This window comes from Manacus vitellinus, unplaced genomic scaffold (assembly GCF_001715985.3).
Source record: "Manacus vitellinus isolate BGI_N305 unplaced genomic scaffold, ASM171598v3 scaffold_8_pilon, whole genome shotgun sequence".
Classification (NCBI taxonomy): Eukaryota; Metazoa; Chordata; class Aves; order Passeriformes; family Pipridae; genus Manacus; species Manacus vitellinus.
This window is the reverse complement of record NW_021940864.1, coordinates 9,470,440-9,490,246: the sequence shown is the minus strand read 5'-3', so window position 1 is coordinate 9,490,246 and position 19,807 is coordinate 9,470,440. Positions and strand designations below refer to the sequence as shown.

At 38.0% G+C, this 19,807-nt stretch overlaps 1 protein-coding gene across 6 annotated transcripts in view; it reads left to right on the top strand.

Moving 5' to 3' along the window:
* The window catches only part of RPS6KC1 (ribosomal protein S6 kinase C1), an 82,988-nt gene that overhangs the window by 52,986 nt on the left and 10,195 nt on the right, over window positions 1-19,807 (top strand). For 5 of the 6 annotated variants that reach the window (XM_029965054.1, XM_008932936.3, XM_018085217.1 and 2 more), the window contains 3 exons: window positions 1,179-1,311; window positions 10,041-11,594; window positions 11,866-11,955. In XM_029965054.1, coding sequence (XP_029820914.1) covers window positions 1,179-1,311; window positions 10,041-11,594; window positions 11,866-11,955 — 1,777 coding nt within the window. The remainder of the gene's footprint in view (window positions 1-1,178; window positions 1,312-10,040; window positions 11,595-11,865; window positions 11,956-19,807) is intronic. The other variant, XM_018085218.2, reaches the window with a different exon arrangement.

The window sequence follows — 19,807 nt, the reverse complement described above, 5'->3', positions numbered from 1 at the left end:
TGGTCTTGGCCGAAGTGGATTCTGGATGAAATGTATGACTGGGCTTATTCAAAATTGTTTCCTTATGTTTTACATCAGTAGGCTGTGAAAACTGAGTTTAATGTTACTAACCAATTGAATTAGTGAATAGTTAATTGGTCAGAATAAAATTTTTCCCATTACTCTTTTATGTTTCAGAAAGTGTTCAGATCAAGATCCCAATATGCTCAGAGCATCTGTGATGCCGAGAATTAGTTTAGTTATGAGTACTGTTATTGTGGTCATTATTTCAGGCTCCCCTTGACATGAATTCCACTGCTGATGGCAGGAAGGGCTGAAAAAAACTGTATCCCAAACATGAAGCTCTAATTAGTCGTTAACATTTTGTAACTTTGCTTTGGATTTGGCTTACAACCCTGCCTTAACTTTGTGCATCTGGCCTTTGAAATTGTTTTTCTGAAGTATGTGCAGGATACAGCAAACCCCTTTGTTCCTCAGAAAGGTTTATTTGTGAATATTTTATATTAGAACCTCACATTATCTACTGGCAGATAGAGTAACATTGAATTTCCCATTTAACTGCCTATGTTTATCAATATTGTAATAGGTCACACTATTGACATAATTTTTTTTCTCTTTTTCTCCCCCCTCCCTTTCACCCTCCCACGTCAATTTTTTCACTTCTGGCAACTTCATCTCTGTGTTACCTCCCAAAAATCATTGCCTCTCAAGGAGACTAATCCTTTCCTTTGCTTTTTGTTGTGGTGGTTGTTGTCTTTAGTAAAGTAAAATGGAAATGTGAGGATTACCTGTAACACTAAGGCATTCTTTTGTCTTTAGAATTTGAATTGAATTTTTTTAATAGTGTCTTTTGGTCACACACAAAAATAAAATTTAAAAAAAAGGTCACAGGGAAATAACTGAGTGTCATCCTGATGACTTAGTTTGAGAGAGATTCTAATAAAAACATTGACCCATGTAATTGATTTTAATGGCAGCTTTGTGCCATCTTCTGTTCTCTGGAAATGCGCCAGATGCCATCAGCACAGCCTCGGGGGACCGAGGGGCATAGAGCAGCAGATGAGTGGTTTCTCTGAAGCCCAGAGTAACTCGGATAGATTAGTTTGGTTGATAAACACAGAGCACAGCAGGCTCCAAAGGCAACTGAGGGTACAACTGACCTTTTTGTTCTCTGTCAGGGTCTAAGGAAAAGTAGTGAGTACAGCAGGAGCAGAACGACCATCATCCCCCGCTGTGTGCCCAACATGGTGTGTCTGCACAAGTACATCATCTCCGAGGAGTCCGTCTTTCTCGTGTTGCAGCATGCGGAAGGTTTGTCTCTCATTTAAGCACGTTGTTGAAAAGAGTCAAAGGTTTAAGTTTTAATCAATGGTACATTTCATTGTCAAATTAATCTCTTATACATCTAGTTAAAATATTTTTAGTGTGCCTAAGAGATGTCATGTAAGACACCACACTCCCTTCCTCTGTCCCTCCCCCTTATTCCCCTCTCGTTCAGCGGTGGATCTGATTCCCGTTTCAAATGGCCTCAAATCCTGATGGGTTACTTGAATTGTAGCAATATTGAAAGCTTCCAACTGTTTATTTTCTACAGAAGAGGAAGTACTTTGAAAGCAACAACTATCTGCATTATTTACAGTCATCTCCCAGAGATACAGTCTTTGGCTACTTTTGTAAACTTTGGATAGTTAATCTTTTCAGCATCTTATAGTTAAAATGACAAGTATTTACACAAGAATTTAATAGCTCTGCTAAATACCATGAACATTTGCCTGTTGGTTAATGTTGCATAGTTATTCTGATGTGGATTTTTAAGAAAATAGCTAGTGGCATCACACAGGAGTTCAAAGCAGAACCACAGAGTTGTGCCTTCAAACTATTTATAAAATTCCTGTTAAATGTACAGGGAACAGGTGGCACAAAATAATTACATTTTGATTTTTTCTTCTAACACCTGGATTTAAATATTCCCTAAATGTAATTACCCATATTTGTTTAGAATGAGTGGAGAATGTAAATTGTGGGATTGCTAATAGTTCTTTTTTTTAGGACATGTTAATAATTCAGTCACAGTGGATGATGTGAAGGAACTGAGCTGACTGATAGAAAAGATAATTTTATTACATTGAATATTATTTCTTTTTTCCCCCAGTAACTTAGATTTTGGCTTTTTCATGAACAGTTTGTCATATGAGACCAGTTAAAGTTAACTTTGCAAAATGAGTGACTGTTTCTGCAATGTGTGACTTGATTTTGCCATGAGCAGTGATGCATGAAGAAAAGCCTCACATTACAGTACTGCCTGATGGTGATTTTGAGAATTTACAAAGCTGCTCTGTACAATGCTACTTTTCTCAAGGTGTGTGTGTTTTGGCAGGATAGCTTGGAGACTCTCACCTGAACTGTAATCTCCACATAAGCTGATAAATTTTGTTTGGAGAAAAAATATTTTTAAAAATCCACAACCAAAGAAACCTCACCATACAAAAAACCTCACCCACAACCCTTGTCAGATACCAACTGCTCTTAACCTAGCGTAATCAAAAGGTTGGAGACAGGATAAGATAATAATTAAAAAAACTGTTCTTAATATTTCTGCAGTTTCTGAAGACCTACAGGTTTGAAATTCTCTTCAGGAAGAACATTTTTCCTCAAGACAAATGGAAAAGTGGGTGAAGTAGTAGTGGAATTTGGGGGCAGATGTGTCAGATGTAAGAACAAAAATTTTAACTAAGCCCTAATGTGACCAGTTGTCAAAGATGATCTCCTGGAAGTCATAATTTTATTGTGACAACAGTGACAAAAATTAAGACATTACATAATCAGACTTCTATCGTTTAAGAATAGAAACCTCAGCTCAACATTTGGAATAGATGGGATGTTATCCTTAAAAAAGGAATGCCTTTCTTCTGGTTATCTTTGACATGGTCAGAAATCTCAGTGAAATGTGCTTTGCCTGAATGTCTTGCTTTTACCAACGTTGGCTGTAACACATTTTGACTTCTGTGGCAGAAGGATTTTTAATTTACTAAGTACCTTCTAAATCAGGTTTGTGCAACACACAGCCTTGTGCAGCACCCCACACCATTTGTTTAATTTGCCAGCAGTGAAGGTGGTGTCTGTAAAGCATCCTCATTTCAGCTGGCCAGACAGGAAACACATACTTGGAGACAGCCACAGCTGTGCTGCCTCTCTCTCAGCTGTGGGTCAAAGCCATGCAAGTGGGAGGGAGATGGGTTATTTTGAGGTGGAGTTGGGAGAGGAGCACTGATGAGATACGAGTACTTCCTATAGGGAGAGCTTTGAAGAACTGTGGGTAAGGAGCATGGGAGAAATGGGAGAGCATTGCAGAGAGGATGGAGGACTGGTAGGCTGTGCTGGGGTGGAAGGGGAGAGCTGCAGGGACCAGAAGGGATTTTGATGTGGATGAGGGCTGTGGTTGGTGATACACAATACATGGATTCACTTGACTTGGACACTTTTGGGTGTAAGTTGTGAACTGTAAAAGGTTTTCCCTCACTTTCTGGTAAAGCAGGAAGTAGTCTGGAAATGGATTAACCTCTATTCTTGTTTGCAAACCATTCAAAAATTATGATGTGCTATAAGCACTTTTTCCTGATTATCAGGGAATTAACAAGGTTTTCTTCATTAAGGATAGTCTCCTGCTTTCATGATCTTACTGTCTGGGCTTGGAACAGGCAAAGGGAGAGGAAGAGTGATATATTGTGTTGTAAAGAGGAATAGCTGGGGTACAAAGTGATGAGTAAATTGCCTGAAAATGCATGTAAAAGGTGTATTGCAGGCGTAGGGTGTGATCCCAAATCCCTAACTGTGGCAATGGCCAGTGCACGTCACCCTGTCCCAGGAGACTGATGCTAGCAAGTGATTCAGGAGAAAGGCTTCTACCTTTATGTGAATACAGCATGAATAAAATAGGGCTAAAATTATGCTGTACTGTATGCAGGGGCTAGTCTTGCTCACCCCACTGATGATGGTCTTGATCATATCACTCTTACATAAGTAGCACTCATCCTTTAAATTACAAGGATAATAATATTGGGAATCCCTAGAGATAAAGCAATCTTAAAATTTTGTCCGTCTCAAACCAAAAATAAATAGAGAAGGTGCTTGCAGTTAATGTTGGAAAAGGGTAAAAATTTCTAGGATTTTAATTTTTAAGTAATAGTCTCTTGAAATTTTATTTTGTGGCTTTATGAATGCTCTTAACATTCATACTCCAAGTAATTCTATTCCAACAGGAAAAAAGATTCTGCCAGTCAAATTTATAAGTGGTGCTGATTTATGATGTTAGGTATCTTAGCTCCACCATTGTAAGGTTCAAGGGTAAAATACTCATTTAAGTGGGCACCAAATTCAGAGGTTTGAATGTTATGTGTGGGCAACATATGTTTGCTAATCAGCTCACTGTTTCCTGTTCATAGTGGATTTTAATTATATTATTAAGTGCAGCACTACTGGGTTTTGTATGGAATTCTGCAAGCTTGACCACAGACTCAAGATTAAGACTTTTTTACTTTTTTTTTTTTTTTTTGGTAAATCGCGATACTGTTACGTGCTCAGAATTGGTGAGTGAGGTCTTGAGTTCTCTTACAGACTTTTCTCTTGGCCACAGTTGGAGGCTTCAAGGATGCCTCAGAAGCACAAAAGTCCATAAAGTTATCTTGTAGCTTTGTTGGAAAGCACTTGGCAAGTTCTAGTGTGGTAGGGAGCCAATCTGGTGTTAATAAGGCCTCGCTTCTTCTTGGCACTACTAACTCCAGAAATTTTAGAAACAGATGCTTCAAAAATAGGCTGGGGGGCTTCCATGGGACATCAAAGTTTAAGTGGCTGTTAGAAGCTGTCAAATCTCTTTAAGCATAAACAAGCCCGAGTTCCTATCAATCTGGAGAGCACTCAAGAAACTTCCTGCTGAAGAGGGTTGCTGCATGCAGCAATTGATAGACAGCAACACAGTAGTGTTCTGGCTTGCAAAGCTGGGGATTTGTTGTTAGGAAAGCAGATAATACTAGCTGTAAATATTTGACAGGAATCGGAAAATGTAGGAAAGGTGATATAGTCCTTGGCAAGTCACTTTTTCAGGAGGCTGCTTTGAAATTTTGCTCCAAGTGCATTGAAGTGGGAGCTTTGCCTAAACTAGCAAACTTTGTAGCAGAGATTCACCAGCAGCAGTGGAAACAGCTGTATATATATGACTCTGGTGCTTGTAACTACTGTCATGTTAGAGATTAGGCAGGAGATTAGGTTCCCATTCATGTGTACGCTGCAGCTCCACTGTGGCTGCCATTGGGATGCTGTGAAACATTGTTGTACCATGGCAGTGCCTGTGTGTCTGGTTCCCTTTTGGCTTAGAAACTGGACAAGCCTAATTTTATGTAGTCATTGCATTAACATGATGAAGTTTACCAGGAGGCATGTCTTTAGTGAAAAGGAGGACAGTGATTCTCTGAAAATCATAAAATTGTTCCTTTTCCAGCGAGGAAGGCTATTAATTCGCATGAGGTGCATGATTTAGGATTGGTATTCCTGGCCATGAGCAAATTCTTATGTGGTGATGTAGAGAGCTGGGCCCAGTTTTGGAGAATAATTCAAGCAGATGTCTTTCAATACTCTGTTTTTCTTTCCTATCAGATTACAGTTATTTGGAAGCCCGGGTTGTTCACTTTGACTTTGTTTGGGATTTCCTAAGTACAGTGACTCCTGCATTCTTAGCTGCATTCCAGTTCTGCAGAAACTGGAATATATTATCCTTCAGAGAAAACTTGTGGGCCAAGCTAGCAAAAGACATTGATTTATTGTGGAATATGTCTCCTTAGTCAACCAGTCTTTCAGGATGTGAAGCTGAAATGTAACTGAGCACCAGGTGATGAAGAATCCAACTAGTAATGAATTTTTCTTGTCAACTAGAACAAAAACATGATTAGAAAGCTAAATTTGCTGATTTGTTAGGTTTCATTTTATCCTGTGACATGTACTGTATAGTCCCTGTATTTTCTTTTTGATATTCCTGTATCAAGTGCTATTAATAAGCAAAAAAGGTGCAGAAATGTTTGAAAGATTATAAAAATATTATGGAACTAACAAGATTCCTAGTCAGCTTCATCACTTGGTCACTTTGTACTGAATTTCCTGTTGATTATTTTGGACACTAACTTTTTAGATTCTGCCTCTAGAAGCAGAGGTATAACCTCTAGAATGCCAGAGTATGAAATGCTGGTTAAATATGGCACTGCTAATAAGAAATTTTTCATGGAGTAACTGCAGAAGAATGTAGAGCTTGATGATTTTCATGTGCTAATAAAACCAGAAAGAGGGAGATATACTGGCTGTAGAATCAGTTCATGGTAGTACAAAACAAACTTAATAATTTGTTGTGTTAATATTGAACTTCTGAAATTGTATTAAACACTAGTAAACTTTAGCTTTATACTGTAGCTTTTATAGTTATTTAGTCTATTGGACTATTTGACAATGACTGAAGCTTACTTGTTTGGATTGATTTCTGTAATTTTAGTTTTTATAGATTCCTGATACTATATTAGCATGGCTTGCTAATGGGTTTTCTTGATCTTACACAACACATGGGTAGAGGGGGAAAGATTATTAGTATGTCATTCATAAAGACATAATTACATACGCAGATACAAATATCACTTTTGTTTGACCCTGGATTGGACATTTTCAAAAAGGACTAAAATGGTTGTTTTTCCATGTAGAACACAATTATTGAATGGCATTTATTTACGTATTTCCACTTGACCAGGAGGCCATTCTTGAAATATTTGTATGTAAACATATTTGGACATAATAATTTTTTTTATTTACTTGCATTTAACTCTTAAGTTGGAGTTGCAGTAAGTAGTCATTTCAACTGTGATTTCTAGATAAATACAAGTCATTATTAATGAGCAACTTTTTAAAAAAAAGATAATAGATTTGCAAATAGAAAATGAGTTATTGTTGCAGTTCTATCTATTTTCATAAGTAGGCAGTGAATTCCCAAACAGTGTAAGAATAAAGAGATTTTTTTTTGTCTTTTGCAACTTTTATGTTGAATCTTCCAGTGGTTTTTCTGTGGATTTTTGAAGGATTGATCCTGATGTGTCTCTTTTTCCTTCCTTAATTCTTCTTGGGTCTCCTTTCTTAAGCTGCAGTAAGACTTTGAGTAGAGGCCAAAATCTAGTGGAGGTTGCATGAAATCTTGCATTGAAGTGAGGTGGAGGGAGCAGAAGACAGTTGTCATCCTGAGAGCAGCTTGACGTGTCAATAGGTAAAACTAAGTTGTGCAAGGATAATTCTTGCATTTTTCTTACTGCTGGGCACCCCAACCCTTTCTTACCTTAGAATAGGGCTACAAAACATTTTAGGTCAGTGAGAGCTGTTCAGGTGTCATATGTAAAAGCACACCTGGTGTTCAGTAATGACCCAGGAAAAAATGTGACAGAAGATCACAGGAATAACATTTTGAGCTTTCTGCATCTCTGGGTCAAAGCTCAAGGCAAGGCCTCCACCTTTTCTTACTCCTTGCCTGCAACCTGAAGGACTGTTGTGCCAGGCATTGTCCAAAGCTCCAAAAATCTTAAGTGAGTCTTTGTGGGTCATGGTCTCTTTGAAACCTGAGATTTGTGTTTTCATAAGAAATTTGTGAAGCACAAGTATAAACACTAGTAATATGTAGATGGAAATATTTAACTTGTACTAATTAATCTAATGCAGGTGGGATGGGGAGACTATAATATTTTTTATTGAAGGCAGCAGGGGTGTGGTTGTCAAATGAGATTTTATTGTTTGGTATGAAGTGAACCTGAATAATTCTATGCATAGTTAATAAATTGAAAAAAGTTATTTTATTATGTTACTTAAAGTAATTTAATTGAAATTTTAAAGGAAAATAATTATTCTGGATGAGAGTGTGGAAAAGAGGAGAAACTCTTGCACGATATATATATATATATATATGTATGTTCTCACTCTTATTCTCTTTTCTGTTGTTTTTTCTCCCTGCCATTTCATAGCAGAAGCATGAATAAGTGTAAAAGTGTAATAATAGAAAAGAATCATCGGTGACTACGGGATGAACAACCAAATCAGTTTAAGAGCAGTAGTTCTGAAGTCCTGCACAAGCTGCAGGGCTCAGAAGGCAGGGCAGGGCGCCTTTGCCCTGCTGAGCTCCCGTGCAACGTGTCATATTTAAAGCAAGCAGCCTCATCTTAAGAGTCTGCACAGGCTCACAGCTTCTCACACAGGTGAGGTCCTGCTCGTCAGGCACCTCTGGCAGGACCAGGGCCCTTGGTCTGTCTGACACAGGTCGTCAGGTCACTTGTGTCCCAGCAAGCTCAGTCAGTCGCTGCCCTGCTTTGCTGCTGCTGCTCTGCTGGGAGGGACTGGTGATCTGTGTCTTGCTGCTGTGGCAGGGCACACTTGGGGCTATTTTGAACATATCTCTGGGTAAGTATTTAAAGTGCTTATGCAATACAGTGGTCAGTGTAGCAGTTTTTACTCCCTTCCATTTGCTCCTGCTTGTTTACCTGGCATCCTTTCTCATCATCTTCTAGAAGGCGGCAAGGATCGTTCTGACCTGGTGCTAAATCCATTTGTAGTTTATGGCAGAAACTATGTGGATTAACAGATCTAAATTGTCATTTTTACTGTTGGACTCAAGGTGTTAGAATTCCCTCTTAGTATTTTTAATATACTTAGTTTCACCACAACCAGTGAGATTTTTTCCCTGTTTAAAAACAAGTCTTGTCTTAGCCAGGGGGATGGAGGGCAGGAAAACTCCACACTATATTATTCAAATTAATTTTAGTGTCAAGCTTTTTCTGCCTTTGATAAGTTACGTTTGAAATACCTGGGAATACAGAAAACCTGTTCCTAGGCAATGATAAATACTTTTTTATTGTACTTTTTAAAAGAATTTTACCTGATACAGAGAGCATTAAAAAATCCCAAATTACTAGAGACTGTATTTGGAAAAATACAAAACTCTGTTTTATCCAAATAAGTAAGAAAAAACCCAACCTCCCAAAACTTTGCAGATGCCCAGTGGGCTGGATGCTTACTTTTTTCTTCTACAAAGATTTTGTTAGAACTCCAGTGTTTTTGAGAATTTCTGTACTATCTTTTAAATTGAAATGTCTTGACATTGCATTTTTCTTTAAGTTATCAAAGGAGACTTTCTAGCTTTAAGCCAAATTCTTTGGCACAGGCAAGAGATGCAGTAACTTCTTGATTTATTTTGCTCAAATTATGTTTTGAAATCTGTAAGCTTTTTTAATATGAACAGTATTTGGAAACATAAAGAGTCCTATTTTGTATTTTTTAAATGTAACTATTACTTTTGGAGTTGTAACTTTCTTAGAAGCTGTGAAGGAACTTGTTTGCCAGTGTAACTTAGAGTATTGATAAATTCTTGTGTGGTGCAGCAAAGCATAAAAAACTTTTTTGAAGTTAATGGGAGAAATATATCAATATTTAACTAAAAACCCATCTTCTTCAAAGAGATAAACAGTTCCTTAAGATAACCTGCTAATATGAGGTAATTCCCTTCCCCTTGCTGAACTTGCTAATTAGTTTTTAGTACGTTTCCACTGATGTTGCTCATGAACTTAGAGCTGTGATACAGAATTATTCATTGTAGGCAGAACTGGTGATGGGCCCTAAACCATTTGATCTTCCCTAGTTTTTGCTTCTTTTGAGACAGCAGATGGAGAGTAGTAACCACCATGCAACTTGAGACAGACTCCAAAATAAAAATTTACTGAAGTTTAAAAACGCAAAAGCATCAGCTTAATCTCAGATACAGCTCTTTAAATATTTATGTAGTAATACAAATATACTTAAAAGGCAAGTTGTTGGTCCCTGTAATTATTTCCTCCTGAAGTAGCAGTTCCAACTTTGTGGGCATAAGGATATATAGTGCATAGTGACAGTGAGAATATTTTCCTGTTTCATAATGAAACCAATTCTAGTTTGAGTGAAATTAAGAGTTCCCTTCCCTTTTTTTTTTCTTTTTTTTTCAGGAGGAAAACTGTGGTCTTATGTCAGTAAGTACTTAAACAGAAGTCCTGAAGAGAGCTTTGAAATTCCTGAACCCAGGACAGCCAGTTCAACTAAAATTTACCTGGAACAACCAACACCTAGTCCTAAAGAAACTGGCAGCAGCACCGATTCCAGAGAAAGCTATGGGGAGAGCATGCTGAAGGTGGTCTCACTGAAGAGCAGCCCAACACCAAGCTCTCAGGATGACAGCAGCAACCAGGAAGATGGCCAAGAGAGTTTGAAGTGGATGGACTCAGGATCCAGCTCAGAAGAAGAGTGCACTACTAGTTATTTAACATTATGCAATGAATATGGGCAAGAAAAAGTTGATTCGGGCTCTCTAAATGAGGAACCAGTGGCTAAACTGGGGAGTGAAGATCTGCATACCAAAGAGAGAAGCTGCTTACAGAAATGCAATGTTGTTGGCAGCGATAGCTTCATGTCTCAGGTTGTACCTCAGGAACGAAAGCTTTTCATCGATGATGCTGAGCCAGAAATAGCTAGCCCTACTAGGATATTGGACTCATTAACTAAATCAAAGAACAGCCCTATGGAACTCTTCAGGATAGACAGCAAAGACAGCGCTAGTGAGCTCCTGGGGCTTGATTTTGGAGAAAAATTATATAACCTGAAGTCGGAGCCCTTGAAGCCATTGTTTTCTGTTCCAGATCATGACAGAAGCTTGGATGCCCTAGAAAGCAAAATGGGTGTGAGACCTCATGACACCGTAAGCAGAGGTTCAAATGACTCTGTGCCAGTTATCTCCTTTAAGGATGCTGCTTTTGATGATGTAAATAGCATTGATGAAGGAAGGCCTGATCTCCTAATAAACTTACCTGGTATGTCTGATGAGACAGAAGAGGCAGCAGTGTCAGGGCCAACAAAGTTTACAAAAACTGATAGGGATGTGTTGGAAGTGAAGTTATTAGAAACACCTGATGTCTTGCAATTAAATAATTCTGCAGAGCCAAATCGTGTGGCACCAGAAGTGAGTGATCCTTCCCCCAAGGAAGCAAATGGACAGAGTGGTGTCACTCAGGGAGCTCTTGGGACCCTCTTTACATCTGACCAAGAGGTAGGTAGTTCAGAAGACAGGGCTCTGTTTCAAGGACTTGTAGCCTGCTCCTTAAACATGATAAGCAAAGAAGAGAGTTCATTTGTTTCCAGCTCGCTCTCGGCTGCTCCAGATGTTGGCTTGGACAGAGACACATTAAGAAATGAAGCAGTGTTGCTGTTTTCCAATCAAACTGAAGACATTGGGAAAGCGGAGACAGACTCGGCTCCGTCACCAGCAGCTGAAAGTAAAAAGACAGCACCAAAGAGGGAAGACAAAACAGCAGGAGGAGGGGAGAAGGAAATACATCAAATTTTTCAGGACCTCGACGAAAGATTAGCGATAACCTCCAGGTTTTATATCCCAGAGGATTGCATTCAAAGATGGGCAGCTGAAATGGTTGTAGCCCTTGATGCTTTGCATAGAGAAGGAATTGTGTGCCGCGATTTGAACCCAAACAACATCTTATTGAATGATAGAGGTCAGGAACTTTTGCAAATGCATTTCTTTTTATTCGCTGTTGCTTCCAATTAACTGAGTAGGCGTTTTATCTTGTAATTAGTATCTTCATTTCCTGTCTAGAGCTTCATTATCAGTGCAGCAAATTCACCCCCAGTAATAGCTTCTAGTACTTAATGATGCCATTATTCTTAATGATACTGTTTTTAGCTACAAAAGGAGTAATTACAGTTCACTTCTGCAGAAAATGGAAGGGAAAAATGTTTTGATTTCTCCTGTCGTTTTGTTTTTAGGACACATTCAGCTAACGTATTTTAGCAGGTGGAGGGAGGTTGAAGATTCCTGTGACAACGATGCCATAGAGAGAATGTACTGTGCCCCAGGTTAGAGCAATCACCTACAATGTTTCACATGGAAAGTAGATTAGCAGCTTTCATTTTCTCATGGAGTCTCTGTAGCACAGAGCTCAAGATCATGTAGTACCTGAGTTTTCTTTGCTTTTTTTCTGAATGTCTTAAAAAGCTACAGGGCTCATGACTGCTTTATTGTTGAACTGTGGTGGTTTTTGTTATGTCATTTCCATAAAGTGTAATTGTATTGAATGTTTTGTTTAAGCAAGTTTAAGGAATGTTCTGTTTTCCTGCAGTTTTTTGCTGTGCATAAGTACATCTTGGTAACTGAAAAGATGGCACAAAGAGCCTTAAAAATACAAAAATTTATACTTGCAAAGAACATGGGGGGCAAGGGGAGAACCATAGTGGTTTGAAAAATACAACCCTAATAGGCTTAGAGATGCCTCTGACATTTTTGATGAGCTACGGTGGGCTTTGAAATAGTTTAGAGAGCTCTTTTCTTAGAACTGCTTTCATCAATCATGAGGGTGATAAAATCGATCTCTCTCATAGCAAGGATGGCACTTAGAAACTGAGTCCTCCCTTTTTTCCTTTTTCCAATTTATTTTCTGCTAATACAGTGGTCAAATGGTAGTGACAGCCAAAAATCAGGTGTTTCACTTATAGCTTCATATTTTAAAAATTTCATAGCTAGCTTAGAAAAGCTACTTTTAGAGTTGAAATTACTACTTCTTTATTCCAAATTTGAAATGCCAACATAACTTTCTGCTGAGTGTGTGGTCTGACCAGGCATTGCAGCTTGGCATGCAGGTAATCCTCAAGTTCAGTCTGCAAATGTGCTCAGAAAATTTATAAAAAGAGTTACCAGCAATGGAAGCTCTGAACTTAGTTTGGCGTCAGGTGTTTATTCTGTTTTTGTCCCACAACTGAAATGCAGTAAGGAACTGTCTCCGTGCATACAGGGGGTAGGATCTCAGCAAAAATTTGAATGCCAGCTTCTTGAGATTAATAGTAAATAAAATATTTTCTATCCAGGTGCAAGTCAAAAGGGCTGGTATTACAGAAAATAATTCTTTTTACCTATCAAAGCAAATCCAACATCTTTATTCTACCCTCGCACCACTTTAATGCAAGAACAAGAGAACTGGGGAATCCCAACAATTCTTGTGGTTGTTAAGAAGAAATGTGTCCTGGTTGCTAACATGCATGACAACCTGTTAGAAAGAGGTGTTTTCCTGCCTCCCTAACCCAGCCTCGAACAAAGCACTCCCTAGTTGAGTAGTAGCAAAGATGGAAGTGCAGCCTTTTCCCACCCTGTCATCATTAATGAGCTGTGAAAGTCAAAGCTTAATTTTTCTGTACTTTAATGAGGATCCAAAGAGAGGCTTTTTTTGCCCCCTAAGCCCCAACCAGCCAACTCCTGCAGTAATTAAGTGTTTAGGGAGCAGTTGAAATAATATTTAGAAGTCCCCAAATGCAAGAATAAAGTTTTCCACTATGTCATTATTTCCACCTCACAGCACAGGTGTGGTATCCATCCGGGCTTTTTTTGGTTAAGTTGCCCTCTCCTCTCCGCCCTCTCTGCCCTACCCCAAGCTGTAGTTTGCTTTGTGTGTCTGTAACTGGCGAGCTACAAGTTGAAGATTTGCAAATGCAAATGTTGATCCTGCTCTGTGATTCTTACCTTTCACATTTCTTGATCCTAATGTTATCTCTGCAAAGCATCCTTGTACTTTGGTGTAGCTGTTGCATCTTAATTTTTATATAGGGGAGTAATGCTCCCCTATATAAATTAACACCACAAAATATATTTTGGAGTCAAGTGCCATTCTGTTATGAGCAAGGATTCAATAATGGTGTATAGCCGAGTCCAAAGCAGCTTTCTTAAGGCTGCTGCTGCTAGTAAATGTTGCTTTAGAACTTTTTGGCAGTGTTAAAAAATAATCATGTCAATGGACTTTCTCTGGGTTCCAATGTTACAGGGAAAAAAGCCTTATTTGGATGTTAATTTTTTTTTTGTTTTAAGGAGTGTACTGTGTCCCTGGAACCCATGTCTCCCCTTTATCATGACAACATTGCTCCTCAGGCTGGTTCTTGGAATAAGGATTTTGAGATTATACTTGTGTGTCAGTTCAGTACACTAAGAGAAATTGGCAAGTTTGAGGGTTTTTATATTATTTTAAAGTTGCTTTTTAATATTGGTTATAAATGTTTCTCACAACGGGTTTTTTTTCTGCTGAAGGAAGGGCTGTAGTTTTGTGGAGGTTGAACAAGTGATCTTCACAAAATTTCATCAGGTCTTATGATTTACCATAATAAAACACAGTGACTAAATGAGCTGACTCAAAGTGAGTCTTTATCTTGTTTTGAATTTTCCTGGGGTTTTCAGTATTATATGCTGTGTTGCCCTACCTCTGGGTCATCAGCCTTCCCTTTCCTTTTCTCTCCTGGCTGAAGGATTCAGTGGAACTTGGCTTGTAGAATTTTGTTTCCATGTGTTTAGCTTGGTGTTTTAAACAGAGTTTGAGATATATTAGGGTTTGGATATGGTAACTTGTATGCTACCTGATTTCAACATTTTGTTATTTAAATAAGTGCACTCTTTAGAAGTATGCAGGAAAGGGAAGGTGTCTTTTAGGGTCTGGTGTTGGAGACTGAGAACAGATGATGAGTCTAGGGCTGCAGTTCTTCTTCTGCACTGATTTTTGAGGTACAAATTTTGGAGGCAGAAAAAGAAGAGTATGAATGTGAAATTTAAACAGATTTATTTCAATTTAAAATAGGTACAAAATTGTATTGCAGAATTATATGAAAATTGTAGAAATGTATTTGAAACAGTTGTATCTTTTAAATTGACCATGTGTTACTTTTTTACAGTGTGAGTTATAAAGTGCTTTGCAGTGAAGTGCATGAGGATGTATTTAAATATTAAGTTGTTTTATGGGTTGAAGGAGAACATGGAATCTTAATTCTACAATTTATGTATCAGAAACTAATTCCTGGATGGGGTAGGGATAGCAGTGTATTAGTGTGGAAGTTTTTCAGACGCAGGGGAGAATGGAGGTCCACCTATGTGGAGCTTGCTTGCGGGATCTAGGATTTTGTGTTTAAGGCTTTCAGTACACTAGAGTGTAACCTTGCATTAAAGCAAAGCAAGGTAATATTGGTACAGAAACAGTGATCAGATCTCTGCCATGGTAAATAGCAGGGAATTGCTCAGCTCTTGTTATCCTACGAAAAGTGGAGAGGCAGTGTGACAGCATATGTCGAAAAGACATTATGCAATGTATGTATAAAAGAACAAACAACTGCACACATTATAAATGCAGAAGTGTCAAAAAGATGAGGGAAGAGATGGTTTAAAAAGCTGTATGCTGTTCCCTGCGAGCAATATAATTACTTTTGTATGAAATAGCAATTGCCATAAATTAAAAGCAGGGCTGCGTCCTTTGCGAGGAGCAGCACTTCCCCTCTGCTGACGGGAGGTGGCATTATACCATTAATGGATTTTGCTGTCGCACTTGCTGGCGCTAATTTGCCCGACTTCTCCTAAGAACTGGAAATGGAAGATGCGGTTCATTTGTAATGATTTGCATATCGAGAATTGTACTCGCAAGCTCAGAGTCGTTCGTGGTGGGTTATAGTGCTGTTGAATCTGTTGGTAAAGCTGGATAACACTTTACTGCTGTATAGTTCTACTCAGTTTAAGAAAAAAAGAAGTTCATGCTGAACCAACTGCAGCAACAACAAAGCTGTCTGCAGATGCTTAAAAGTAGTGCCCGTGCTATACTTTGATTAATGGCCAAACTAAATCTTTGCTGTTCACCTATGATAAGTCAAATGTTGTTTCTCTAACCCACAAGGGAAGTGATGGATTATAAATCATCACCTATAAACTCAACACCACTTCAAGTAAAACCATGGGGGTTTTGGCCAAGAAAAACCTATTTGCTTTTAAAGAAGAAATTAAGCACTTTTAACTGAGAATTTCTCCTGTGTTAATGTGGCTAAGGTGACTATTGTGAGGTTTATGTGGGTTTTTTTTTCCTTTAACTTTTCACTTAACTAAACCTTTTTACTAAATTTTGTTTTCTGAATGTTTTAAAGTGTGCTAAGCAGCTATATCTGAATGCAAAGTTATTAGTAGATCAGATGAGAATGATTCACTTCTGTTTAAACAGCCCTTTGCTCTCCATGCCCCCTGAGAACTCTTATCACATATTTGTCCAAAAAATCCCCAGAAAAACTAACAAAAAATCCCTTGCATTATCCACCTGCCTGGTGGCTGATAGTATCAGCAATGTATCTCTTTATCTCTTGGTTAATGTGCCTTGGTATTCTGAAGGGGGGAAAATTCCAGTAACAGATTCAATTTACATGGACAGAAACTTGAGCAAATGCCAGCCTAGCAGGGGGGCCATTATTCTGCTCTATAAATAAGTTTAAAAAAGAAACACACACACACAAACCTGTGAATCAACATGTTTTGGTCTAATTGAGGGAAAAGCAAGACAGATGAATTTTGAAATGCAAATGATCACCTTCTGTTATTTAAGTATTGGTTTTGCCAACATTGTGATCTTAAATATAAAGAGTTGTTAACTTTTAAATGCAGTAATAATTGTATGCCAGTCTTGACTTTTAAAATCAAATCGGTAACTTTGAAAAAAACCAAACCCTTCACAGTATGCTTAATACTTGTGAGAAAGACATTTGTCTATAGGCATAGCCTAGTCAAGACTGTCTTCAGCTAAAACAGATGAAGTTGAGAATTTACTCACAAAGAGAAATCTCTAAAGTACTTTTTCTACTAACCTGAGAAATGTCATGTTGTGGAAGCAGCTTGCTGGTCTATCATCTTGTGTAAATATGATGTGTGAATGAGATGTTTTATTTACACTCTCCAAGTTCTTGTTCTAGCAGCAGGGATGCGTTCTGTTGCATCCCTGTTTTTGGAGGATGAGATTTCAGAACTGGGCTGCCCTTAGTGTCTTTTTTCTTGTTTAAACAACGAGTTTTCACCAGACTGTGTTTAATAAAAACTGGAGATTTGCTGCTTGAGATCCTAAAACCAAAGGGATCTTAGCTTCACAGAAAATATAAGTAGTAAACTGGCCATCAGTAATGCACTGTATTATTCTGATGCTTTCACATAAGCTGTGTTTGTGTAAATAAGCCTTATTTACACAAACTAACCTTCACAGAAACCTACACATAAATACGTGGTAAATTTGGTTTTATATAACCTGCTGTTACTTGTTCATAATGCAAAACCTAAGCAAAATGAAGGTTTTGTGTGTACAGGATTTTTTCCCAAAGAAAGGGCAAAAACATTTTAATGTGCAACCTGATTTTTGTACTCCCAAATGAAGATGTCACTTCTGCTCTTAAACAATTGAATATACAGATGCAAAGTGCAGCTGATAACCTAAAATATATGGCATGAAAATAAAAATTGCTAGGTTGCTATTATTAGCCTTCATACTATAATTTTTATTTACTGAATAAGGAAAAAAAATATTTGCCTCTGTTTACCAAATAGACATTTGATGCTGGAAAACCTGCATGTTATTTGTGTATGTGTTTTTCAATAGGAGTTTGCAGGCACTCATTAAATCTGCTGTTCTGCATTATAGTAATTTAATTTGAGTAGATTGTTTAAGAAGGAAAATAACTGTGGTAGATTAAAGTGCCATTGACCCTGAGAGGTGTTGAGGGGTGGGCTGATCTTGTGGTTAATAGTGGAAGACTGGACTTTCTACTTTTTATCTCTGACTCTGTCCTAGCTTTTTGTGTGACATTAATGTCTCAGGATAATCCTAAAAAGAAAAACACTGGGCAGGTGAAGGAGCTTTGGGCATCAAAATCAGAAGGATGGCCTAGCCTGATTTAAAAAGCCCTGGCAATAGGAAACAGGACTAAAAACTAGCATGAAAAATATGACTGGCTTGAATAACAAGGAAAGGTGGTCTGGAGGTGCTGAAAAAGTACTGATTATTGTGAGGCTGGGAGTAACAGTTTTACAACAACCATTTGGAGTGGGACAGCTCTCCAAAACCACTTGAGTGTCCCACAGAAAACAATGACAACTGACTGCTCCCAGAACAGCAAAATGTCATGAACTTGGAGTAGGCAATTGAAAGCATAGGTCTGGGGAGAGAATCAGGTATTTTCTGAAAAGAATCTGATGTGATTTGGCACTCGGGCTTGTTGTGAGTACACTACGTGTTTCTTGTGGTCTTTCATAGGCTCTGTAACTAGAATAAGCAGTAAGATGTACCAAAGCTGTTGATTTGTAAAAATCTGGTGTTTTAGTCTGGCTGACATAAAAGCCAGTTGTTAACTCTAGAAGAAACTGTATTTTACCTGGGTTTGTTTATGTGTTTTATTATTATTAATTGTTGTTACAAATGAGGCTAAAACTTGATGACAGTGTAGAAGATGCCTTGTGAAAATAAATGGAGCTAGTTGAAAGATTAATTAGTGTTTGCTTTGTTTTGATAACAGAGCAGTAATAAGTTTCTTTGTCTCTTTAGTCACATGATTAAGAGGAAGTTTTGATTCCATCATGGGCTGCTAAAAGAAGGAAAGAACACAGTTCCCTCTGTTATTTTTTCTTTTTTTTAGTGGCATGAGGAAATTTCTTCCAAAGAGGAACATAGATGCTCATGTGTTTTTGAACAACTTTAAGATGAAACTTCCTATTTTCATACTCCATTTGATCTTAGCAGATGTTCATTGGACTTGCCTCACTACTTTATTGTTTAAAGACCATGATAAACTTCTTATACTTAACTATAGATGGTTAAATACTGTGTTTTATAAATTGCTAAAACATTTTAGGCAAAGCGTTATGGCCAGATTGCTCGTGCGATGTGTTTAGTGACTGTAGCTTACAATATCTTGGCTGACTGAGTTTGCTGAGAGTAAATTAGCTTGGACTCTTTACTCGACTCTCTGCAAATGGTTCTTTACATATATAGATATCAAAATATGATAAAATAGTGATTTTTTAAAATTAAATGAATGTAAGGTAAACAGAATTTCCAAAGCGTCTCTAATGGTTTTTCATGCAATACTGTTTATCTTAATGTCCACAGAAGGGGAAAACATTGTGTTTGTTTTCAGGATGTTGAACAAGTCCAATTCCTCCTGAACAGTTTCAGACACCTCGTGGTAGTTCATAGAGGTCTCCTTGTGCAGAAGTGATACTTGAAAGTATGGTGTTTCTGCTTGAAATGAGGGGTAAGGGAAAGGACCTCCTCAGGTTTTGGAATTCTTATCAATCCACTCTTAATTCCAAGAAAACCATCTCAGTGCAAAGCCCATCCTGACTCCTAGGTGTCTGGAGAAACAGTACATCCACCTAGAGCCTGTTGTCATGTAAGCTGACTTGAGATGCTTTTTTTTTTGGATATTACCATTTGTCCAACAAAGTTTTTGGTCAAGTTTTTGTTCTTGGTGATTCGGAAGCCGTCTGGCCTGAGTTGTGCACTGAATGTCTAAGTCCTCCTTTAAGCCTGACTTCTTTCATGTTAACTAGTATTTGTGTGTGCTGGTTGTGAAGCCTTATTGTCAGCCCTGTAGGAAACTGGTTTTGGAAGAAAATGTTGCAGGTGTGGTAGTAAAAGCCTTTGAAATCCTTCAGCATGAAAGGTATATTTCAAGTTAAGGTGCTGTAGAAAGAATGAGAAAATGAGCCTTGGTTTACCATCAATGACTTTATTGAGGGTGTGTGTTCAGGAGAGGTGAAGTTCTGCTTTTTACTTTAGAACTGGCACTTCAGTTTAAAATACAGAGTGTTGTCAGCTACGCATCCCTTATCAGGAAGTAAGGTATTACTGTGTGCAATGCAAATATTGAGATAAGTATGAAAACCGTA